Below are 18,359 nucleotides of genomic sequence, written 5' to 3' on the forward strand. Positions count from 1 at the left end.
ACCAGAAGCAGGGACTCTATTTTATCAAATTCTGTACTTCATCAGCTAAACCTCCATTTGACTTCAACTAAGAAAAACAAATACAAACAGCAATAGACATTTATGTTAAGTAATTAAAAGGCATTCTTGGGGTGGCTGCATGGCTCAGTGGGTTAAACATCCAACTTTTGATTTCAGCTCAGGTCATGGTCTCACGGTTGGTGATACTGAGCCCTGCAACAGGCTCTATGCTGACAGCATGTAATCTGCTTGGGATTCTCTCTCTCCCTGTCTCTCTGCCTCTCTCACTCTCTCTCTCAAAATAAATAAATTTTTAAAAAAGGCATTCTTAAGATATCTATGGGAGACTAAGAAGTGGTTCCAGGAATAAAGACATAAATACATCTAACTGGGCAGGTAAATTTACCACAAAAGTTTCATTGCTTATGGATGGTGGGGGATTTCCTACACAAAATAGATCTTTAAGAATGTCATGTATAAACGGCATTAATCTGTATAAATTCAACTCCAAAAGTTGGGTTAATATATTGTGCCTATATGTGAATGTAACATAAAGGTTATTTATATTTAGTTCAGATTCCATTGGCTGCTGATTAGTCAAGAATTTGAACCAGCCCATAAACTCTATTTAACCACGAATCTCTATGAATCCAGAACTGTGCCAGACCACATTAAGAAGAGAGTGTGCATGTGTACCAGTGCTATGTGGTCATTTCTATGCTCCTTATATATGGTCTCTCATATCTGATCTTCTTCCACACCTTTAGAGGTAGATATTAGAGGGTCCTAAAAGCAGGAACATAATAAGTCTGATCTTAGAGAACTTCGTTTTATCAGCAAGAACAAAATTAGCAACATCTAGAAAATTCTATAAAACAAGATAATTAAATGTCAAGATGTATCAGGGACAGAACTTACTACAGAATTAAATTGCTTTCATTATTTGTGGCTAGGATGAGGAGGTAAGACTTGTTAATACCAAGCAGAACAACTATGTTGTCCAGCTATCTTCATAAATTCTTGGGACGTGAAAAAAAAAAAAAAAACAAGTTCTTGCACCTGTTTCCTACTGTAGGGCTTGAAATACAAACCTCAGAATCACTCCTTGGTATGGTGAGAGCCAAGTTAAAGTCAGATGTTCCTGTGGACTGCAATTAAATAGATGTTTCCAAAGCTGTCTTGGCACATTGGTCTGGTGTTAATAGATGTCCTAAATAATTGGGTGAAACCAAGAAAAACAAGACTCCTTGCGATTGAAATAGTGTATTCTGAATCTCAAAAAACATAGCACAGTCTGGTGCATTTCGAAAATATATTTAAATATTCTTATCTCAACAGAGCATGTTAAGTAACACTGCATTAAACTATTTTCAGACATTAACACACTTGTGAAAATGATTTGTCTGGCCAGCTACTTAATAAGGTGTGAGAATGAAATGCTCGTGAACTCCCAGAAGGAACACTGAAGACCCCAAAGCCCAACTTTCCATCTGAAGTGGGAACTGACTCTACAGGAAGGAGTGAAGAAACGAGAATGGGAAGGATGGATTGTTCCAAACCACAAAGAACAGATTCACATAGGGATCTCAGCCAGTGCCCGACCCAGATGAAGGAGGGGGGACTAAAAGATGTTCCTGTTTGTGGTATGGTGAAGTCTCTCAAGGAGAAGAGAAGGCAGCAAAAGCACTATTGAGGATGAAATGTTCGCCACCTTGCCAGAGGGACAATTTGGCATTGAGTACGGGAAGTCTTTTAAAAGTCCCCACTCTTTGATCACCAATTTTAGAATTAAAATTTAAGGACACAGTTGTCCAAACAAGCAAAGGAATATGTCCTAGTCCATTCAGGCTGCTATATAACAAACTACCACAGACAGAGTAGCTTTAACAATGAACATTCATTTCTCACAGTGTGGAGGTTTGGAAGTCTAAAATCAAGGCGTGTGCAGATTCGGTGTCTGGTGAGAGCCTGCTTCCTAGTTCACAGATAACCATCTCACTGTCCTCACATGGCAGAAGGGGACAGAGAGCTCTCTGGGGGTCTCTTTTAGCAGGGCACTAATTCCATTCATGAGGGCTCCACCCTCATGACCTAATCACCTCTCACATCTACCTCCAAATAGCATTAGATCTGGGATTGGGATTCAATATTTGAACTTTAGGGGGATACAACATTCAATGTATAGCAATCTATGTACATGGATGTTCATTAAGGCCATTTTATAATAAAAGCAAACAAAAACATAAAATATATTATATAAAACTAACATGTCCATGAGAAATACATGCAGATTAGTAGTGACAGGAAAACGGAGGAGCGAAGTAAGCTGGAAGGCGCCTAAAGCTGGCACATACAAAGGCTTTATACTTCTTGCTGCACCAATGATAAAACTAAGCCTTATTAAGACTCCTACTATGTTCTAGGTGCCAATAGGCACAGACTTTGCCTTCTATGTGTTTGTAGGAGATAGAACAGATTTAGAAGGGGGTTTTGTCCAAATTCTACCAACAATCATGAGCAATTAACATCACTGACCCTTCAATTCCTCAGTTATAAAACTAGGGATTCAGTGACCCCAGGGTTCCTTCTTCAGGTTAGAATTTGTGAGTGCTTCAATAGAAAGCTTCTCAAAATTTAATATTAGCCCACAGCCAATGGTAAAATGCAGATGTGATGCAGTGGGGCTAGGAAGACACCTGATTCTACGTGTCTAATGTGCTCCAAGGCTACGAGTCCTCCAGGGGCTTACACTTTTGAGTTGCAAGATACCAATATACATGGTGTCACTGAATTTAAAATAGCCATCCTTAGTCCTATTTCACTGATAATAGAGTGACCTGTGTGGGATCAAATGGGTAGAAAATGGCAAAGCAAGGACCCCAGTGGAGATCTTTTTACTCTAGTCTCCAAGATGTTTAATGTCCCATTCAGTTCTAAAATACTGTAGTTAGAAATCACTGCCACACTTATATAAAGGGAACAGGACCAGGCACAGGGTTGGTAAGGACAAGCTGCTAATGGAGCTCAGAAGAATGAAAGATCTCTTTACAAGGGGATCTGTGAAGAAGCCATAGAAGAAATTTCACAGCAACCTTGAAGGACAGCTAGAAGGTAGGTGAGATGGAGAGAGGATACAGCAGTTCAGTATAATATGACATGATTAGAACATACGGCGGTGCAGAGGGAACTTGCAGAGAGGGGCCCTGCATAGCACAACAGGTCTCTTGAATTAAGCCAGATATTTATTACAAGAGTCAAAGATTACTCTCAAGCGTTAGACCTTAGGGACTAGAAGAACATAGCAAGTTCAGATTATCACAATGGTATTGGAAGCCCTTTACCAACTTTTTTCTTCTTCCAACACCACAGAAATTCCATTTGTCTCTACCTTCTTACCCCCAGTGCAAAGAAACTGACCCAATCAAAAAGATTTAAGCACTCCAGTTCCCATCCTTAAACTTACACTTTTACAATTCTACCCCTCCTGTCAGAGCACCTATATCTCAAGTCCATAAACTCCTTCATAAGCTTTACTTCCATCCAATGAAGACTTTAAGCACTGGCCCCACTGTGACCTCTCAGTTCTTGTCATGTGTATCTTCTAGAGACATTTACTCTCAAGCACTGGGAAATGTACAAATATCGGCCAAGTTCCTCCTCAGGGTCTGCTTCTCCTTCTCACCTAAAGCTCCTGGAGGAAAGCACTGAGTCAAAACATTTCTTGGGTTTACCCCCATAACTCATACCATGCACTGAACATGGTAGTTATTTCCTTGGTTCTGTTTGTACTACTACCTGGTTTTAAGAGGAAGACAAAGTTGGATGAGAAAAAATTACTTCCCCTCTTTAATTTGTTTCTCCTAAGTAGATCTCCTGAGAGAAGCCTTACGGCCCTCACCCTTTGGTCCCACATCCATCTTCAGAGGCATTCTGTAAAATGCCAGCTCTACACTGTATACCTACAGAAACAACAGAGTTAATTCTCTCCTTCTGAAATTATGACTCCCACCTTCCTCCCCTTCCTCTAAATGTTTCCTTTTAAAGAAAAGCTATGGTTCACTGCTACTGAAAATTAAAGACAACAGCATAAAGATCAAGGTCCGAGCTGGTGCAGACGATGACAGAACATTAAAATCACTGCTCAAATTTTTCTTGTCTTGAACATTGCCCAAGACTACTAATGGAAAGCCAATCCCCAGGATGCATGCTCACTTTAGACATTCTCCACTTGCACCTCTTGGTTCACAAACGATTTTGACTACAGTGAACAAACTGGAGGTGACCTTCAGTTGAGATGAAACGGGAAAGACATATCCCTTCAAAACTGTTTGATTACCCCACACACACACTCGCCAGCCCCCCATCACAACACAAAGTACCAAGAAAAAGCAGGAGGGTTTATTATGCAAAGGTTCATTTGTAAGGTTTAGAAGAGGAGAAACTGATCACCTCTTACTCTTCCAAGCTATATTCTGGCCCCTCCAGCTGTATCAAGCTTGCTTTGCTACACATTGTGTTTTGGCAATCAGATCGTATCCCAGCATTCCTTCCACTTTCTGAATCTACATTTTCAAGATTCTTATCCTTTCTTACTTCAGTTCCCAGTCACATATTGGCATGATGTCTTGGGGCAATTTTCTTGATGCCTGACTACTGTACCATGGTGGTTTGGCAAAACAGGCATAAGCTCATTCCCCATACAAACATGGAAAATGTTAAAGATGTTTTTAAAGCATGTAAAGTGTCTCTCATCAGCATCCAACACTGAAGGAGAAGACATTTGCCAACAGAAACCTGTGGTTAGCCAGACTGATCAAGTATACACTATAGCCACATTATACCCTGAATCAGATGATCTCATGAGACAGGTAAAGAGATATGAAAGATCAAACATGAGAAAAGAAAGAACTTTAGGTGAATTCTTTTCTCTTTTTACTTTTTAGTGTGTTGGACCCTAAAAAGCATGGAATTAAAACTGGTGAAAAACAGCCTATATCAACTTGCTTGTGGTGACTCAAAAGTTGTCGTTTCTCAACTCAACTTTGCTGAAACACTTGATTCATGTTGTTCTTATTTAACCTAATTTGCATTGATTTAATCAGTGCTGGTATGCTTTAAATACATAATAAATTGGGATTCTGCAACTTAGATGACTTAGAATAGCTAAATTTCAATAAAGCTCATTTCAATCTGTTAATGTATACAGTTCTGCCAAGGGGTTTAAAAGCACAGAAAAGATGCAAACTTGCCACATTAGAGGTGGGAAAGGTTTAAAGATACCATCCAGATGAAATGATTTGCAGGATAATAATATGAAAAGCAATATATATGTGTGTGTATACACACACACACACACACACACACACACACACACACACATCTTAATTACAACCTAGACATTTCTTCTATGTTTTGAGTAGCATACTTAGAAGAAAATTCACATATAAATGCAGGGAATTTAATTTTATTCTCTTTCCTCTTTGGCAACACTCAACTCTTTTCTGCCTCTCTGTACCAGCTCTACAAATCAAGTGACATCCAAAGTGGGACCTCTTCTTGCCCATTTGGCAGGCTCCATCACCACCTTGCCAAGCCGCCTGCATTAGTAGGATTTTCTTCCTAGCAGCCATGGGGATTGGGTGGCTTATACTCACAGCGCTTGCTGAATGGTTGGCTAGTGTTTACTCCTGCCTGCCCCCGCCTCCCCCACCACCCTTTAGAGTTTATGGCTCAATCAGCCAGCCTGCTGTCAGGAATAATTGTATTGGCAAGAGGTGAAAACACTTGATGGTGAAATTGTCTGTTCAAGTGTTCTGCAGTACCTTGCATGTACAAGGGTGAAAACTGAAGGTATGGAGTCCACAGTCAGGCAGAAGACAAGAGGGACGAAGAGGCAACCTTCAAGGATGGCAAAGGAAGAACACTACTTTGGTGTGGGATGGCAAAAAAACCCCATCTGTGTGGATAACAAGCTGTGAGACTTCAGGCAACTGCCCAATGTCTCTGTGCCTCAGTTTCATCTTGTGCAAAATTCAGGGGCTTGATTTTCTAATGTCTCTTCTAGCTCCTAAGACAACAGGTGATGCTTAGGACATCTCACCTTTGTTTTCCTTCCAATAAAATGATACATCTCAGAGATGAATACCCAGGGCACAGCTCGGATGAATACAAAATGTAATGATTCGTGCCCCTGTTCGTATGACTTTTCCTGGAGTACACCAGTCTTTGGTGACTTTGATTCCACTGGCAAGTGCCTTCAGCTTGAGTGATAAAGCACAACCCAGTACTCGTCCAAAGTCAATTCAACTTGGGAGCTTTGGTAATTCACCTCATTCTTAATCATAGTGAGTACCACTACAGATAATGCCCACTCACTTTCCATCCCCGACAGGTAGAAATGATAGAATTTCAAAGGAGGAGATGGACATTCACATTTGATTTCCCCTATCCTTGGGCATCTCTGCCAGGAAGATAGGCTTGCCCACACTCAGTTCCAGAAAAGTTTCCCTCTGCCATCTCTGAGGACTTTTTTTTTTTTTTTAACATGACAAACAGGTTCCTGACAATAGACATATAGACCCTCTCCAGGTCAAAGCCAATTGGAACGAGAGAGAGAGAGAGAGAGAGAGAGAGAGAGAGAGCGCTTATTATGAGAACCCCAGCTACAGATGACTGTGAGTGGAAATAACCAGGCAAAGACTTCTCTTCCTAGTTAGGAGAGACAATTTAGCTACAGTCTGAAAGTTTAATTAGGGGTGCATGATGGAGGGGGATAGGCTTCATTATGGTTTAAACTACCCCTTCTCTGCCTATTCTCTAGTATATTCTCCTGGAGCGCTACAGGGTGCTGTAATCACCATGTGCGGCATGTTAGGGCCAGCCCTCCTGAGTGTCATACAGCAGAATCTTTTTCTAATCCACCTGGGACCTTACAGACATCCTTGGAGAATGGTGAAGTCCTGGTAGGATTTCACACAAGACTCCCTGCACACAGACATATGCTTCTAGCACACTGGGTCTCATACCACCAAAACGGGATGGCTTCCCAGAACCAGTGGATTTGGAAAGCTTTTCCCCATCCACCACTAAAAAGGGCTGGCTGACTGCAGAACTCCAGTGCCTGTAAGGAAAGGAGGAAAAAAAAAAAAAATCTTAGCCAAGCCCCCACAATCACTGCTTTACTCTATCTTCTCTCAAGTTGCTTTTCTGAAGCAAAGGACCAAATGTTGATTTCTCTACAGATTCCTACGTGTCTCTTACACGTAGACAGCTTTAAAGGGGGAGGGGAGTGTCCCCAAAAGGGAAGGGGGAGAGAACAGAATATTACAGTTTCCTGCCTGGAAATACCTTGTCGTTGATGATGCTACCCCATACCTCCATCCCCTCTCCCCCTTTTTTTGAAATACGGACCCCCCAAAAAAAGCTGAAAGTGTTTTCCGTTTCATCAAAGAACATATATTACTTCAGTGGCTCGGTAAAATGTTTGGTTTTGTGCCCACCCCTTTTCAATCTGCCCATGTCTGAGGTGCTCCGGGAAGACGCACAATCGTGAGCAGCTTACGACACTCAGTGAGCAGTAGGTGCCTGTGCAAGCTCGCGCCGCACACAGCCTGGCGGAGGGAAGGAGCTCGGGCGCCGCTCCCCGCTCCCCGCCCGCACCACCCCGCCGCCCGCAAAGCATGACCGAGCCCGCTCTCCGCAGCCGCCCCGGGCGCGAATGGCAGGCGGTCTCCGCGGAGTAAAAGGTGGCACCGGTCAGTGGTCCTTTCCAATGACGGACATTAACCAGACTACCAAATCCAGGGGAGTCGTGAGCCCCGAGTTTGGAGTTTTTTTTTTTTTCTTTTTTTTTTTCCCCCACAACGTCACAGTCCGAACTGCAGAGGGAAAGGACAGCGGCAGGAAGGCGAAGCCCGGCGCCGGCACGTAGTTGGGAAACTTGCGGGTCCTAGAAGTCGCCTCCCCGCCTCGCCAGCCGCCCTTGCAGCCCAGAGCCGAGCAGCAAAGTGAGACATTGTGCGCCTGCCAGATCCGCCGGCCGCGGACCGGGGCTGCCTCGGAAACACAGAGGGGTCTTCTCTCGCCCTGCATATAATTAGCCTGCACACAAAGGGAGCAGCTGAATGGAGGTTGTCACTCTCTGGAAAAGGGTGGGTAAGACACTTTTTAATTAAATTCTTTCCCGAAGATTTTTTTTTTTCCTCCCTTTTCTTTGCTGCAGCATCTAACATGGACCAAATCACCGTCTCTTTGATCTTTCCGTGGCTGTGAACTTTCTATGCTGCCCAGCTTTCTGCATGCTTAGAGGTGAACGTGTGGCTTTGGGGAGGGGGGTCCTTCTTTATTTCAATATATTTATTTGATTTTGCCCTTTTCTCCCCCTCCCCCCTCCCCCTCCCTTGGAATAAAATATGATGTAGATTTCTGACCGAGCGCTTCCAATGGACATTCTCCAGCCTCTCTGGAAAGATTCTCGCTAATGGATTTCCTGCTGCTCGGTCTCTGTCTATACTGGCTGCTGAGGAGGCCCTCGGGGGTGGTCTTGTGTCTGCTGGGGGCCTGCTTTCAGATGCTGCCCGCCGCCCCCAGCGGGTGCCCGCAGCTGTGCCGGTGCGAGGGGCGGCTGCTGTACTGCGAGGCGCTCAACCTCACCGAGGCGCCCCACAACCTGTCCGGCCTGCTGGGCTTGTCCCTGCGCTACAACAGCCTCTCGGAGCTGCGCGCCGGCCAGTTCACGGGGTTAATGCAGCTCACGTGGCTCTATCTGGATCACAATCACATCTGCTCGGTGCAGGGGGACGCCTTTCAGAAACTGCGCCGAGTTAAGGAACTCACACTGAGTTCCAACCAGATCACCCAACTGGCCAACACCACCTTCCGGCCCATGCCCAACCTGCGCAGCGTGGACCTCTCGTACAACAAGCTGCAGGCTCTGGCGCCCGACCTCTTCCATGGGCTGCGGAAGCTCACCACGCTTCACATGCGGTCCAACGCTATCCAGTTCGTGCCGGTGCGCATCTTCCAGGACTGCCGCAGCCTCAAGTTTCTTGACATCGGATACAATCAGCTCAAGAGTCTGGCGCGCAACTCTTTCGCCGGCTTGTTCAAGCTCACCGAGCTGCACCTGGAGCACAACGACTTGGTCAAGGTGAACTTCGCCCACTTCCCGCGCCTCATCTCCTTGCATTCCCTCTGCCTGAAGAGGAACAAGGTGGCCATTGTGGTTAGCTCGCTGGACTGGGTTTGGAACCTGGAGAAAATGGACCTGTCGGGCAACGAGATCGAGTACATGGAGCCCCATGTGTTCGAGACCGTGCCGCACCTGCAGTCTCTGCAGCTGGACTCCAACCGCCTCACCTACATCGAGCCCCGGATCCTCAACTCCTGGAAATCGCTGACGAGCATCACCCTGGCCGGGAACCTGTGGGACTGCGGGCGCAACGTGTGCGCCCTGGCCTCGTGGCTCAGCAGCTTCCAGGGGCGCTACGATGGCAACTTGCAGTGCGCCAGCCCCGAGTACGCGCAGGGCGAGGACGTCCTAGACGCCGTGTACGCCTTCCACCTGTGCGAGGATGGGGCCGACCCCACGAGCGGCCACCTGCTCTCGGCCGTCACCAACCACAGTGACCTCGGGCTCCCGGGCAGCCCGGCCACCACGCTCGCTGACGGCAGGGAGGGGCAGCTCGACGGCACGCACGAGCCGGCTACTGTGGCTCTCCCAGGCGGCGAGCATGCCGAGAACGCCGTGCAGATCCACAAGGTGGTCACAGGCACCATGGCCCTCATCTTCTCTTTCCTCATCGTGGTCCTGGTGCTCTATGTCTCCTGGAAGTGTTTCCCAGCTAGCCTCAGGCAGCTCAGACAGTGCTTTGTCACGCAGCGCAGGAAGCAAAAGCAGAAACAGACCATGCATCAGATGGCTGCCATGTCTGCCCAGGAATACTACGTTGATTACAAACCGAACCACATTGAGGGAGCCCTGGTGATCATCAATGAGTACGGATCCTGTACCTGCCACCAGCAGCCCGCAAGGGAATGCGAGGTGTGATTTTCCCAGTGGCTCTCAACCCGTGCGCTACCAAATACGCCTGGGCGGCCGGGGCGGCCGGCCAGCGCCAGGCTGGGGTCTCCTTGTCTGTGCTCTGATATGCTCCTTGACTGAAACTGTAAGGGGATATCTCCCAGAGACTTGACATTTTAGCTTTATTGTGTCTTAAAAACAAAAACGAAATAAAACACAACAAAAACCCTGCCCCACAACCTTCAGGACAGTCAATCTTAAATTTCATATGAGAACTCCTTCCTTCCTTTGAAGATCTGTCCATATTCAGGAATCTGAGAGTGTAAAAAAGGTACCAATCATTGATTTTTTTTTTTTTTGTAAACTAAAATGTTTAAAATAAAATAGCATTTACAGTTTTTACAGACTGGTGTAATCTAAATGAGTTGTTACCTGTGTTAAAAGAGAAGGAAGAGTTACCATGTCCTTCCCTGGGGGCGGGGGGGAGGGGGCTGGGGGGTCCAGCGGCCAGAGGAAAAATCCAGAAATTGCCGAGTATAGTGGTCAGACTCAATTTGAAATATTAAGAGGAACAAATAAAGCTCATCAGGTTGATTTATCCCCACATGACTAAAGACTGAGGGGAAAAAGCAAGACCTTTCACATTATCTTTAGGAGAGAGCAATGCAATCACTGTAACGCAAGTGAAAGGAGGGGGCGCTGAGGACTGAGCATCACTGCCTAGCCTTTAAGGCAGAGATCGTTACAAATAGCTTTTAAAAGGCAGTGCCAGACAGTTTGTCCTATGAGGAAGAAACGTTTTTGCACTTAATACAACTATCTTTCAAATCGGTTCAAAATCTCACCCACTAATGCCACTGGCTCGTAATTCTCCTGTGCCTTTGATTCACCAGAGTTGGTAGCATTTGTGCCCTTTTCTGTACTCTCCCAAGTGAAAGAAAGAGCCCCTCAGCTCCTGCTCACTCCGATCTGATTGAGGGGAATAAGGGGAATAAGGCAGAATCCAAATGTTGGCGGATGAAAGCTGTGCTTTCTGGAGCACATTGTGAAGACTGCAGCAAGCTTAGGCTCCCAGCAGTGAGAGCACACTCCTAGTTACTATGGGGAACAGTGAGAAAAATCCTACCTCAGGTTGAATGACTACTGGGTAATGACTTCTGGCAGGAGACTTTAGGGACAGACTTTAGAAGCAGTGGGGGTGGGGTAGGATCGGGGAAGATCACCATTTGACCCTGTGTTCCAATATTACTGAGATGGGAATAATTTGTTAGCCCAGAACAGAAAAGCTGCCTGTTTTCAGCTTGCCCTTTTTTATAATGTCTGCTTTCCCAGTGTTGTTTTACTTTGTTGTGTGTTGGGATCAATGATTGCCTCTCCCCACCCTTCACAGGTTTCCAGATCCATCAATGAGGTGCAGATTGTTTACTGGACTAAATTAAAGAGTGGTAGCAGTTGGTGGGTGTGGGGATGGGAAAGAGGGAGGAGTACGGTGTATTGCATGGGAGGGGTCTTGCACTCGCTAGCACTTTAAGCAATTGTATGATGGAAATAAACTGTCATGGAGAGCAGATGGTGAATACTGAACCAACACCCATGCCCAGAAGTCTTTTTCAAACTCAGGTGCTCACCACTCTGAAAGATCCTACAGCCAGGCATCTTTCTTTTTTCCTTTTTTTTTTTTTTTTTTTTTTTTTAAGAGAGACATCCAAATAGTAGGGAGAGGGATGGGGAAAACAGACACACCACCACCTCCCAAATGCAAATGCCTCTAGCCACCTACCTAAAAAGGCAAAATCTGCTGTTTGAAATGCATAATGTCATCACCAGGAGGTTTACTTAAGCTGAGGATTAGTGATAGGTTTCTCTTCTACCTACGGAGAAATCCATTTTCCTAACAATACTGCGTGTAAGAGGCCCTTTGGAGAGAAATACTTTGCAAATGTCTCTAATGTGTTAAACCTTGAGAGTTTAACATCTCTTTCCCTCTCCCTCTCCCTCCTCCCCCTCCCCTCTCCCAGCTCATTCTTCCTGACCAGGAAACTTCATCTTCTTTGTTTCTAATTAAAACATGATATAATAACATACACTGTGCTTGTACCACTTATTTAGGCTAGAAGAGAGGTGCTTTATTTGCTAACTTTGAGGAGAAGCTTTTAGATTGAGCCTAAGCATGACAATTTGGAGCTGCCGTTTTAAACAGCGCATCATTGGGCAGGGGGGCAGGGGGAGCAGGAACTTAGGGATCGCTTAGGGATGTGCCATCTATAATTAAACTCCAGTAAAAAGACCTCCTCTAGAAGACAACATACCTTTTTTGGGGGGAGGATGTATCCCAAATTGTGGTGACTGATGAAAAGTTCCTTGGACTCCATTGGTTTAATCTCATAGGAAGGCTACTGGAATTTAGTACCAAAAGGTACTTCTGGCTCGGTGCATTAAAGGCTGTGCTGGTGTGCTTACAGCTATAGGGAAAGCTTCCAAAAGCAAGTCCTTTCTGGGAAACATCAGAACCACAGCCCCCCACCCATGGAAATATAGATATTAGAGACTGTAGAGTTTATCGCTTATACCCAAGACTATTTTTTTCTTTCGTTTTTCTTTTTCTCAACGCGGCCATAAGAAAAAGCCAGAGAATAATTGTGCTTTGTTTTATGCTGCTGGCACCCCTGCCCCCCATATGACTAAACATCACATGTGTAGATCTTAACTCCATGTAAATGTAATGAAAGATCACTGTCAAGAGGAATCTTCAGTCTGCTAACTGGAGAGCAAATGCTGGCCACAGAAAGCTGTGTTCTTATTCTGTGTGTCTGTATATCTCTGTGTTGTGTGTCTTTGTAGAAGATATGTTTTCTACACAAAAAGGAATTTAGCTCACACCATTTTATTCTCACGCACCTCTTGCTTTGAAGAAGGGCTGGGGAAGGGGAAAGGCAAGAATAAGGGAAATCAGTAGTTTTAACTAAGGTTTTGTGACACTTGAAATCTTTTCTTTCACAAATTAATTAATCTTTAAGCTTCAAGAAACTTGCTCTGACCCCTCTAAGCAAACTACTGAGCATTTAAAAGAGAATCTAATTTTTAAAGGTGTAACACCTTTTTTATGTGTTCTTCCCACAGAGGGTGCTAATATCATTATCCTGTGCTATCTGAAAAAAAAAAATTTAAGGCCACAATTCATGTCTCTTCCTGGTCATTGTGATGGATTAACCCCCTATTTGTAGTACCTTCTCAGATGATTAAAGTTCAGCCCTAGTAAAGAGGTTTTTCCGAATATTTAAACAGAAAAAAAAAAAGGTCTTTTCTGATGACAGATGACACTCTCACACCAGTCTTACCCCTGGTAGTTTTTTAGGTTGTGCCAGAGGGAGCAGGTTAAGTAATACCCATCCTTTGGCCTTCATTTACAGAAAAAAACAGCCCTTGATGCTCAGACTTCAGCCAGGATGGTTGAGAACACCAGTCCCAGGCACAACTCACGCTTCCAAGACTGTAAAGTTGCCGTCACAAAGAAAAGAGGACTCCAGTAAAAGGAAACCTTTTTTAAAATTCATTTTTTTAAAATATTCTCCCACGCTCCTCAAAGTATAAGAGTGCCTTACCTTTTCTCCCTGCCTGCAGGAAGGCAGACATTTGGTATGACTTAGCATCAACAACACATTTATGAGTATGTGTAGGTAATTAGAGGGCCAAATGCCACTTGTTATTCCTCTCAAGTTTCTTAAGCAACTGCACACAGATCACTGGAGGGCTCAGGGGCTGGCTGTGTTTTTGGGTTATATTAATCGGCTTGTCATCAAGTTCGGTGCCTGTTCTATCTGGCATAGCCACTGGTGGGTCACGTATTCTAGTAAAATAAAAGGCATCAGATATCTCTCTCACAGACAGCATTATCAAAAGACTGGAATGTATATCTTTTTTGGAGAATGGGGATTACAGTGTTTCTGGGTAGTCAAAATAAGCATCAATTATCTCCTCTAGGTAGGTGGTTATGTTGGTTGATTTGGGTTTTGTCATTGATGGAATGACAAATAACAAGGAGTTAGCTGGAAAATGACTCTGAAGCAGGGTCCTGAAATATATTTTCAGAGAAGTTTAGGGACACACACTCACACACATTTTGCACGCATAACACAGATATAACCAGGCATACACATATATTGCCATATTTATATAACTACATATACAGTCACACACATGACATTACATAACTTCTTTCAGCATCAATTACCCTCCTACTTTCTGCTTCCACAAGCAAACTGTTACTCAAGAAAGAACCTGATAAAATCAATCACAATTAAAATGTAAAGGACTGACTGTATTTTCAGGCATTAGATAATGTGTTGGTAGATGCTTTGCAGCTGGGGGATCTTCTGAGCTCCTCATACTATAGGAGAGTATAAGCCTGCTACCTAATGGTAAGAGCCAGCAAATGGCAAGATACTCTTTTGAGAGTACCTTCCTAACCATTGAATTCCACCTCAGGGTTAGGAAACATATTTCTCCACCAAAAATATTCTTCTCTGATTTTTTCCCCAGGGATCCAAGAGGCAAAATTCTTACTCCTGACTGGGCACAATCTTCTGGCCTTCCTCAGTGGACCCAGTTTTTGTAGGTCTTTGGTGTTTTGCTCACAAGGCTAGGCACTATCTACTACACCCTTAAGGTTTAGTCAGAGATATAAACAAGATGGAGGGAATAAAATCTATTGAGTATGGGAGCCTTTACCTAGATTTCAATATGTGTGAGAGAGAGAGATTCTAGGAACCTTACCCTTACATGAGGAACGTAAAGTTTAGAGACGTTAAGTGCTCTGTGCAAAGTCACCCGGCTAGTAATGGAGAGCACTGGCATTCAGTTTGGTAGCCTTTTTTGGCATGCCCTATTTCATTTTCCCTTTAATAGTCACTCCCTCTGCTCCTCCGCCCAGCAGAACCAAGGACTGGCATAGGACACATGCTCACGTATTCTTGTTGGATGGCATGGGTACAATGCTTGAGCCCAGGAATTTTCAGGATGACTTCACTTGCTCTGGCCTCTGTTAATTGGGTAATGTAGGACTCTACCAACAGAGGATACCTCTCCACAGGCCTCCAGAGGCAAAACTGCCCAGCTGCTCATCCAGTCCAACCTCTCACCACACAATGATAGACACAGAGAGACTAAGGTATGGGCATCCAGGTATTACTGTCGGAGACTTGTTGAGATTTCTTTCCTGGCCATTAAAAGGACTATGTCTCTATGGTTGTCAACCAGGGGCAACTCTGCCATCCACTCAACAATTTGTAATGTCTGGAAACTTTTTTTGTTTTCGTGCATGGTGGTGGGGCCTACTTGCGTCTCATGGGTGGTGGTCATGGATCCTGCTAAACATCCTACAATGCACAGGAAAGCCCCTTCACAAATAATTATTTGCTCTAAAATGTCAAGAGTGCTGAGGTTAAGAACCTCTGCCCCATGGTGTAAAGTAATGAGGTTGTCTACACCAGTGTGTTTGCTTGTGGCCGTCTTTCCAATGAGTTAAGTTTGGGTTCACCCAGATCTATTCTCTTTGAATCTTCCTCTCTCTTGCTAGAGAACTGAAAGTCTAAATTAAAACCCCTCAGGTTGGTTGCTAATCAAAGGACCTGTAGTTAGCACATGCTTCTCGGAGAACATATGGCAAAACTTAAATTAACTGGGACGAAACTTGTCAGAACCCTCAATTGACCCACTTTTTCTTAGCAATACCTCATTTAGGAAACAGGAGGAAAAAAATCAAGTTACCAGTGGATATTTACTTAACAAGAAGGAAAATGAGAAACATGATATTCCTTCCAGAAGGTGTCCTGAAGTCTGAACAAACTGAGCTGACCTGCTTGGGCTTTCTCTTTCTCCAGCCAAGCCTGGAATGTCGCTGAGGTGGGATTGGGGTTCCCCTTTAAAAAAAATTCAATGTGTTTCGTCTAGTGAGTAGAGTGGATATATTATTAATGAGGGAAATCATTGCAGACCTTAGAAACAGGACAGTCTAGAGATGCAGGCAGTGCAAACTGAAGTGCATTTGGGGCCAGGCAAGGGACACAGGTGAATAAAGTTCATAGCCATGTGGCATTATGAGGGAATTGGAGAGTTCACTTAGAAACAAACCCATTCACATTGGACTGGCTCTAGTTAATCACAACATTTCAATAGGCCAGATCAAGCGAATGCTCTTGAAGTTCAGGGTCCAGAACTCAGGAGAGACACCTGGCCTTTAAACCTGGCTCTGTTACTCACATGTCGTGGGTTCATCTGGTAATCACCTTACTGTCACTTTGCCTTTAGGAGGATTCATGCTGGTATTCCCTAAGAACCCTTCCAGTTCTGGGCTTCTAGAATTTCTCAAGAATAAAACAGGAAACAAAAGTGGTTTCCCAGCTAGTGTCACTTAACCAGAAAATTAAAATCCCCCTGAACTCCCATTCCCCAGATATTCTGATTTATCAGGTTTCCTACATATGAATGAGAAAAGGTAGTTAAAAAATCACAGAGACAAGGACTTCAGAGAGGAGGTAGGGATACTGGAAAACAGATGAGAAGGCACAGCCATGTGTGGGTAGGAAAATAGGGTTTTCAGAATGTGCAGTAAGAGATAAAAGGAAATCCTAGCAAGGACTCACTCACACTCACCCACACGTGAGACCAGAGGCATAGGGATGTGCTCTGAAGCAGGCCCAACAAAAAACAAAACAAAACAAACAAAAACAAAACAAAAAACCCTGAAGAATGCCACTGGGTAGGGGTGGGGTAGGGTGGGGGCAGGAGCCAGCGGGGAAGAAGTATGGAAAAATATTTGTACGAGTCTCCTAAAATAATTTACTATATTGTACATAGTTATAATTAATACTGGAGATCAGAGCCCTTTTGTAACATGAGAAGAGATGGGAGGCTAGGAAAGAGGGAGAGACTGAAATTTAGAAAAGTAACAGGCAAGGAGAGAAGAGGTTGGAGGGGAAGAAAGAAAGCAAGAGAGAAGGGAGTTTCAAGATTTGTGCTTTATATTGCTCAAATAATAATAAGTAGCTATAATACACCAACTCGATTCCTTTTTAGTCATTTCTTTCTTTGTTCTGGTCTACCACGTTGGCTATTTTCTTCTTAATGTAATGTTGGGAAGCCATTCCTCCCCTACTTTATGAGAAAAAATAAGTCATTGTCTAGCCACATCCTCCTTTCTCTTGCTCAGCCAGGAGAATGTGTCTTCACCCCGGCTGCACATTGGAACCACCTGGGAGCTTTAATGAACATGGATGCCTAGGTCCCTCCCCAAGAGATTCTGATTTAATTTACATGCCGTGTGGCTTTGGTGAGGAGATATTTTTAAAGCTTCCCAGTTGATTCCAAAGTTCAGCCAAGGTTGACAAGCCCCGAGCTAGAGGGTCACAAGAGTCACAGCATGGGCAGCTGACTGATCTACCCCATGCACAGGTCTGACTACAGCTCTTCACACAGGGTGGCAGGTGGCTAGGCTGGATGGGGGTCAGTGCTAAGTGAGGAGACTCCCCCCCCCCGCCCCCCGCAACTCCACCTGGTGGGGCTGATATTGTGAGCAAGATATGCAGGCATAGATGGGCTTGTAATTTGTCTCCAAGCACTCCATAATTTACAAAGTGCTGTTCACAGTTAATGATTTTATTTGCCTTAATTCCCCCAACAATCTCACAAGGCAAATACAAATTTATCCCATTTTTTTTGTTTAAGACAAGAAGACTCCAATGTGAAGAGGCTAAGTTGCTTGCACAAGGTCAAGGCTATGGCCAGGCCTGGCACTCAGAACTGCCTCTTCTAATTATTTGTCCTTCCCCTTCTAATGCTTCCCTTTCCTTTCCTGCTAGAGATCCAAAAATCAGTCAGTCTTTCAGGAAGAGTCCTAGAGAACAGATTACAAACATTTTCCCGCACCTTCTCTTTCTCCAACTGGAATCTGGCAATGACAACGTTTGGCATCACAGTCTCACGACTGCCTCTTGGATGCCCCGACCCCTGTCCCATGCCTGATACTTTGCCCCAGAAGCCTCCATGATGGTTCAGAGACATATAAAGAGATGCCAACTCTTTCCAAATACCCCATCACCAAAAGTTCCCTTTCCGCTTGACCACTGCCATTGACTCCTTTGCCACCAACACTTTAAAAACTGTAAAAATTCACTTGTTGGGATGAGCACTGGGTGTCGTATATAAGCGATGAATCACGGGTATCTACCCCCAAAACCAAGAGCACACTGTATATGCCGTATGTTAGCCAATTTGACAATAAATTATAGTATTAAAATAAATAAATAAATAAATAAATAAATAAATAAATAAATAAATAAAT

General features: G+C 44.3%; 2 protein-coding genes across 7 annotated transcripts in view; one reads left to right on the forward strand and one right to left on the reverse strand.

Annotated features, from left to right (window-relative positions):
* Positions 1–18,359, reverse strand: part of CTNNA2 (catenin alpha 2) — a 1,118,632-nt gene that overhangs the window by 356,397 nt on the left and 743,876 nt on the right. The gene's annotated exons all lie outside the window — the stretch shown is intronic.
* Positions 7,282–10,352, forward strand: LRRTM1 (leucine rich repeat transmembrane neuronal 1). 2 transcript variants are annotated; one of them, XM_040458380.1, is made up of 2 exons: positions 7,282–8,307; positions 8,421–10,352. In XM_040458380.1, exon 2 carries the CDS (start codon positions 8,480–8,482, stop codon positions 10,046–10,048), a length of 1,569 nt encoding a protein of 522 aa, XP_040314314.1. In that variant the 5' UTR covers positions 7,282–8,307; positions 8,421–8,479; the 3' UTR covers positions 10,049–10,352. The 2 variants fall into 2 exon arrangements, with proteins under 2 accessions (XP_040314314.1, XP_040314313.1); XM_040458379.1 differs by having other exon boundaries at positions 7,329–8,150.

This window comes from Herpailurus yagouaroundi, unplaced genomic scaffold, assembly GCF_014898765.1.
Source record: "Herpailurus yagouaroundi ecotype Mexico unplaced genomic scaffold, PumYag 221, whole genome shotgun sequence".
Taxonomy (NCBI): domain Eukaryota; kingdom Metazoa; phylum Chordata; class Mammalia; order Carnivora; family Felidae; genus Herpailurus; species Herpailurus yagouaroundi.

Coding starts and splice junctions, on each gene's coding strand:
- LRRTM1 (XM_040458380.1), top strand. CDS start 8,480: ATGGATTTCCTGCTGCTCGGTCTCTGTCTATACTGGCTGCTGAGGAGG.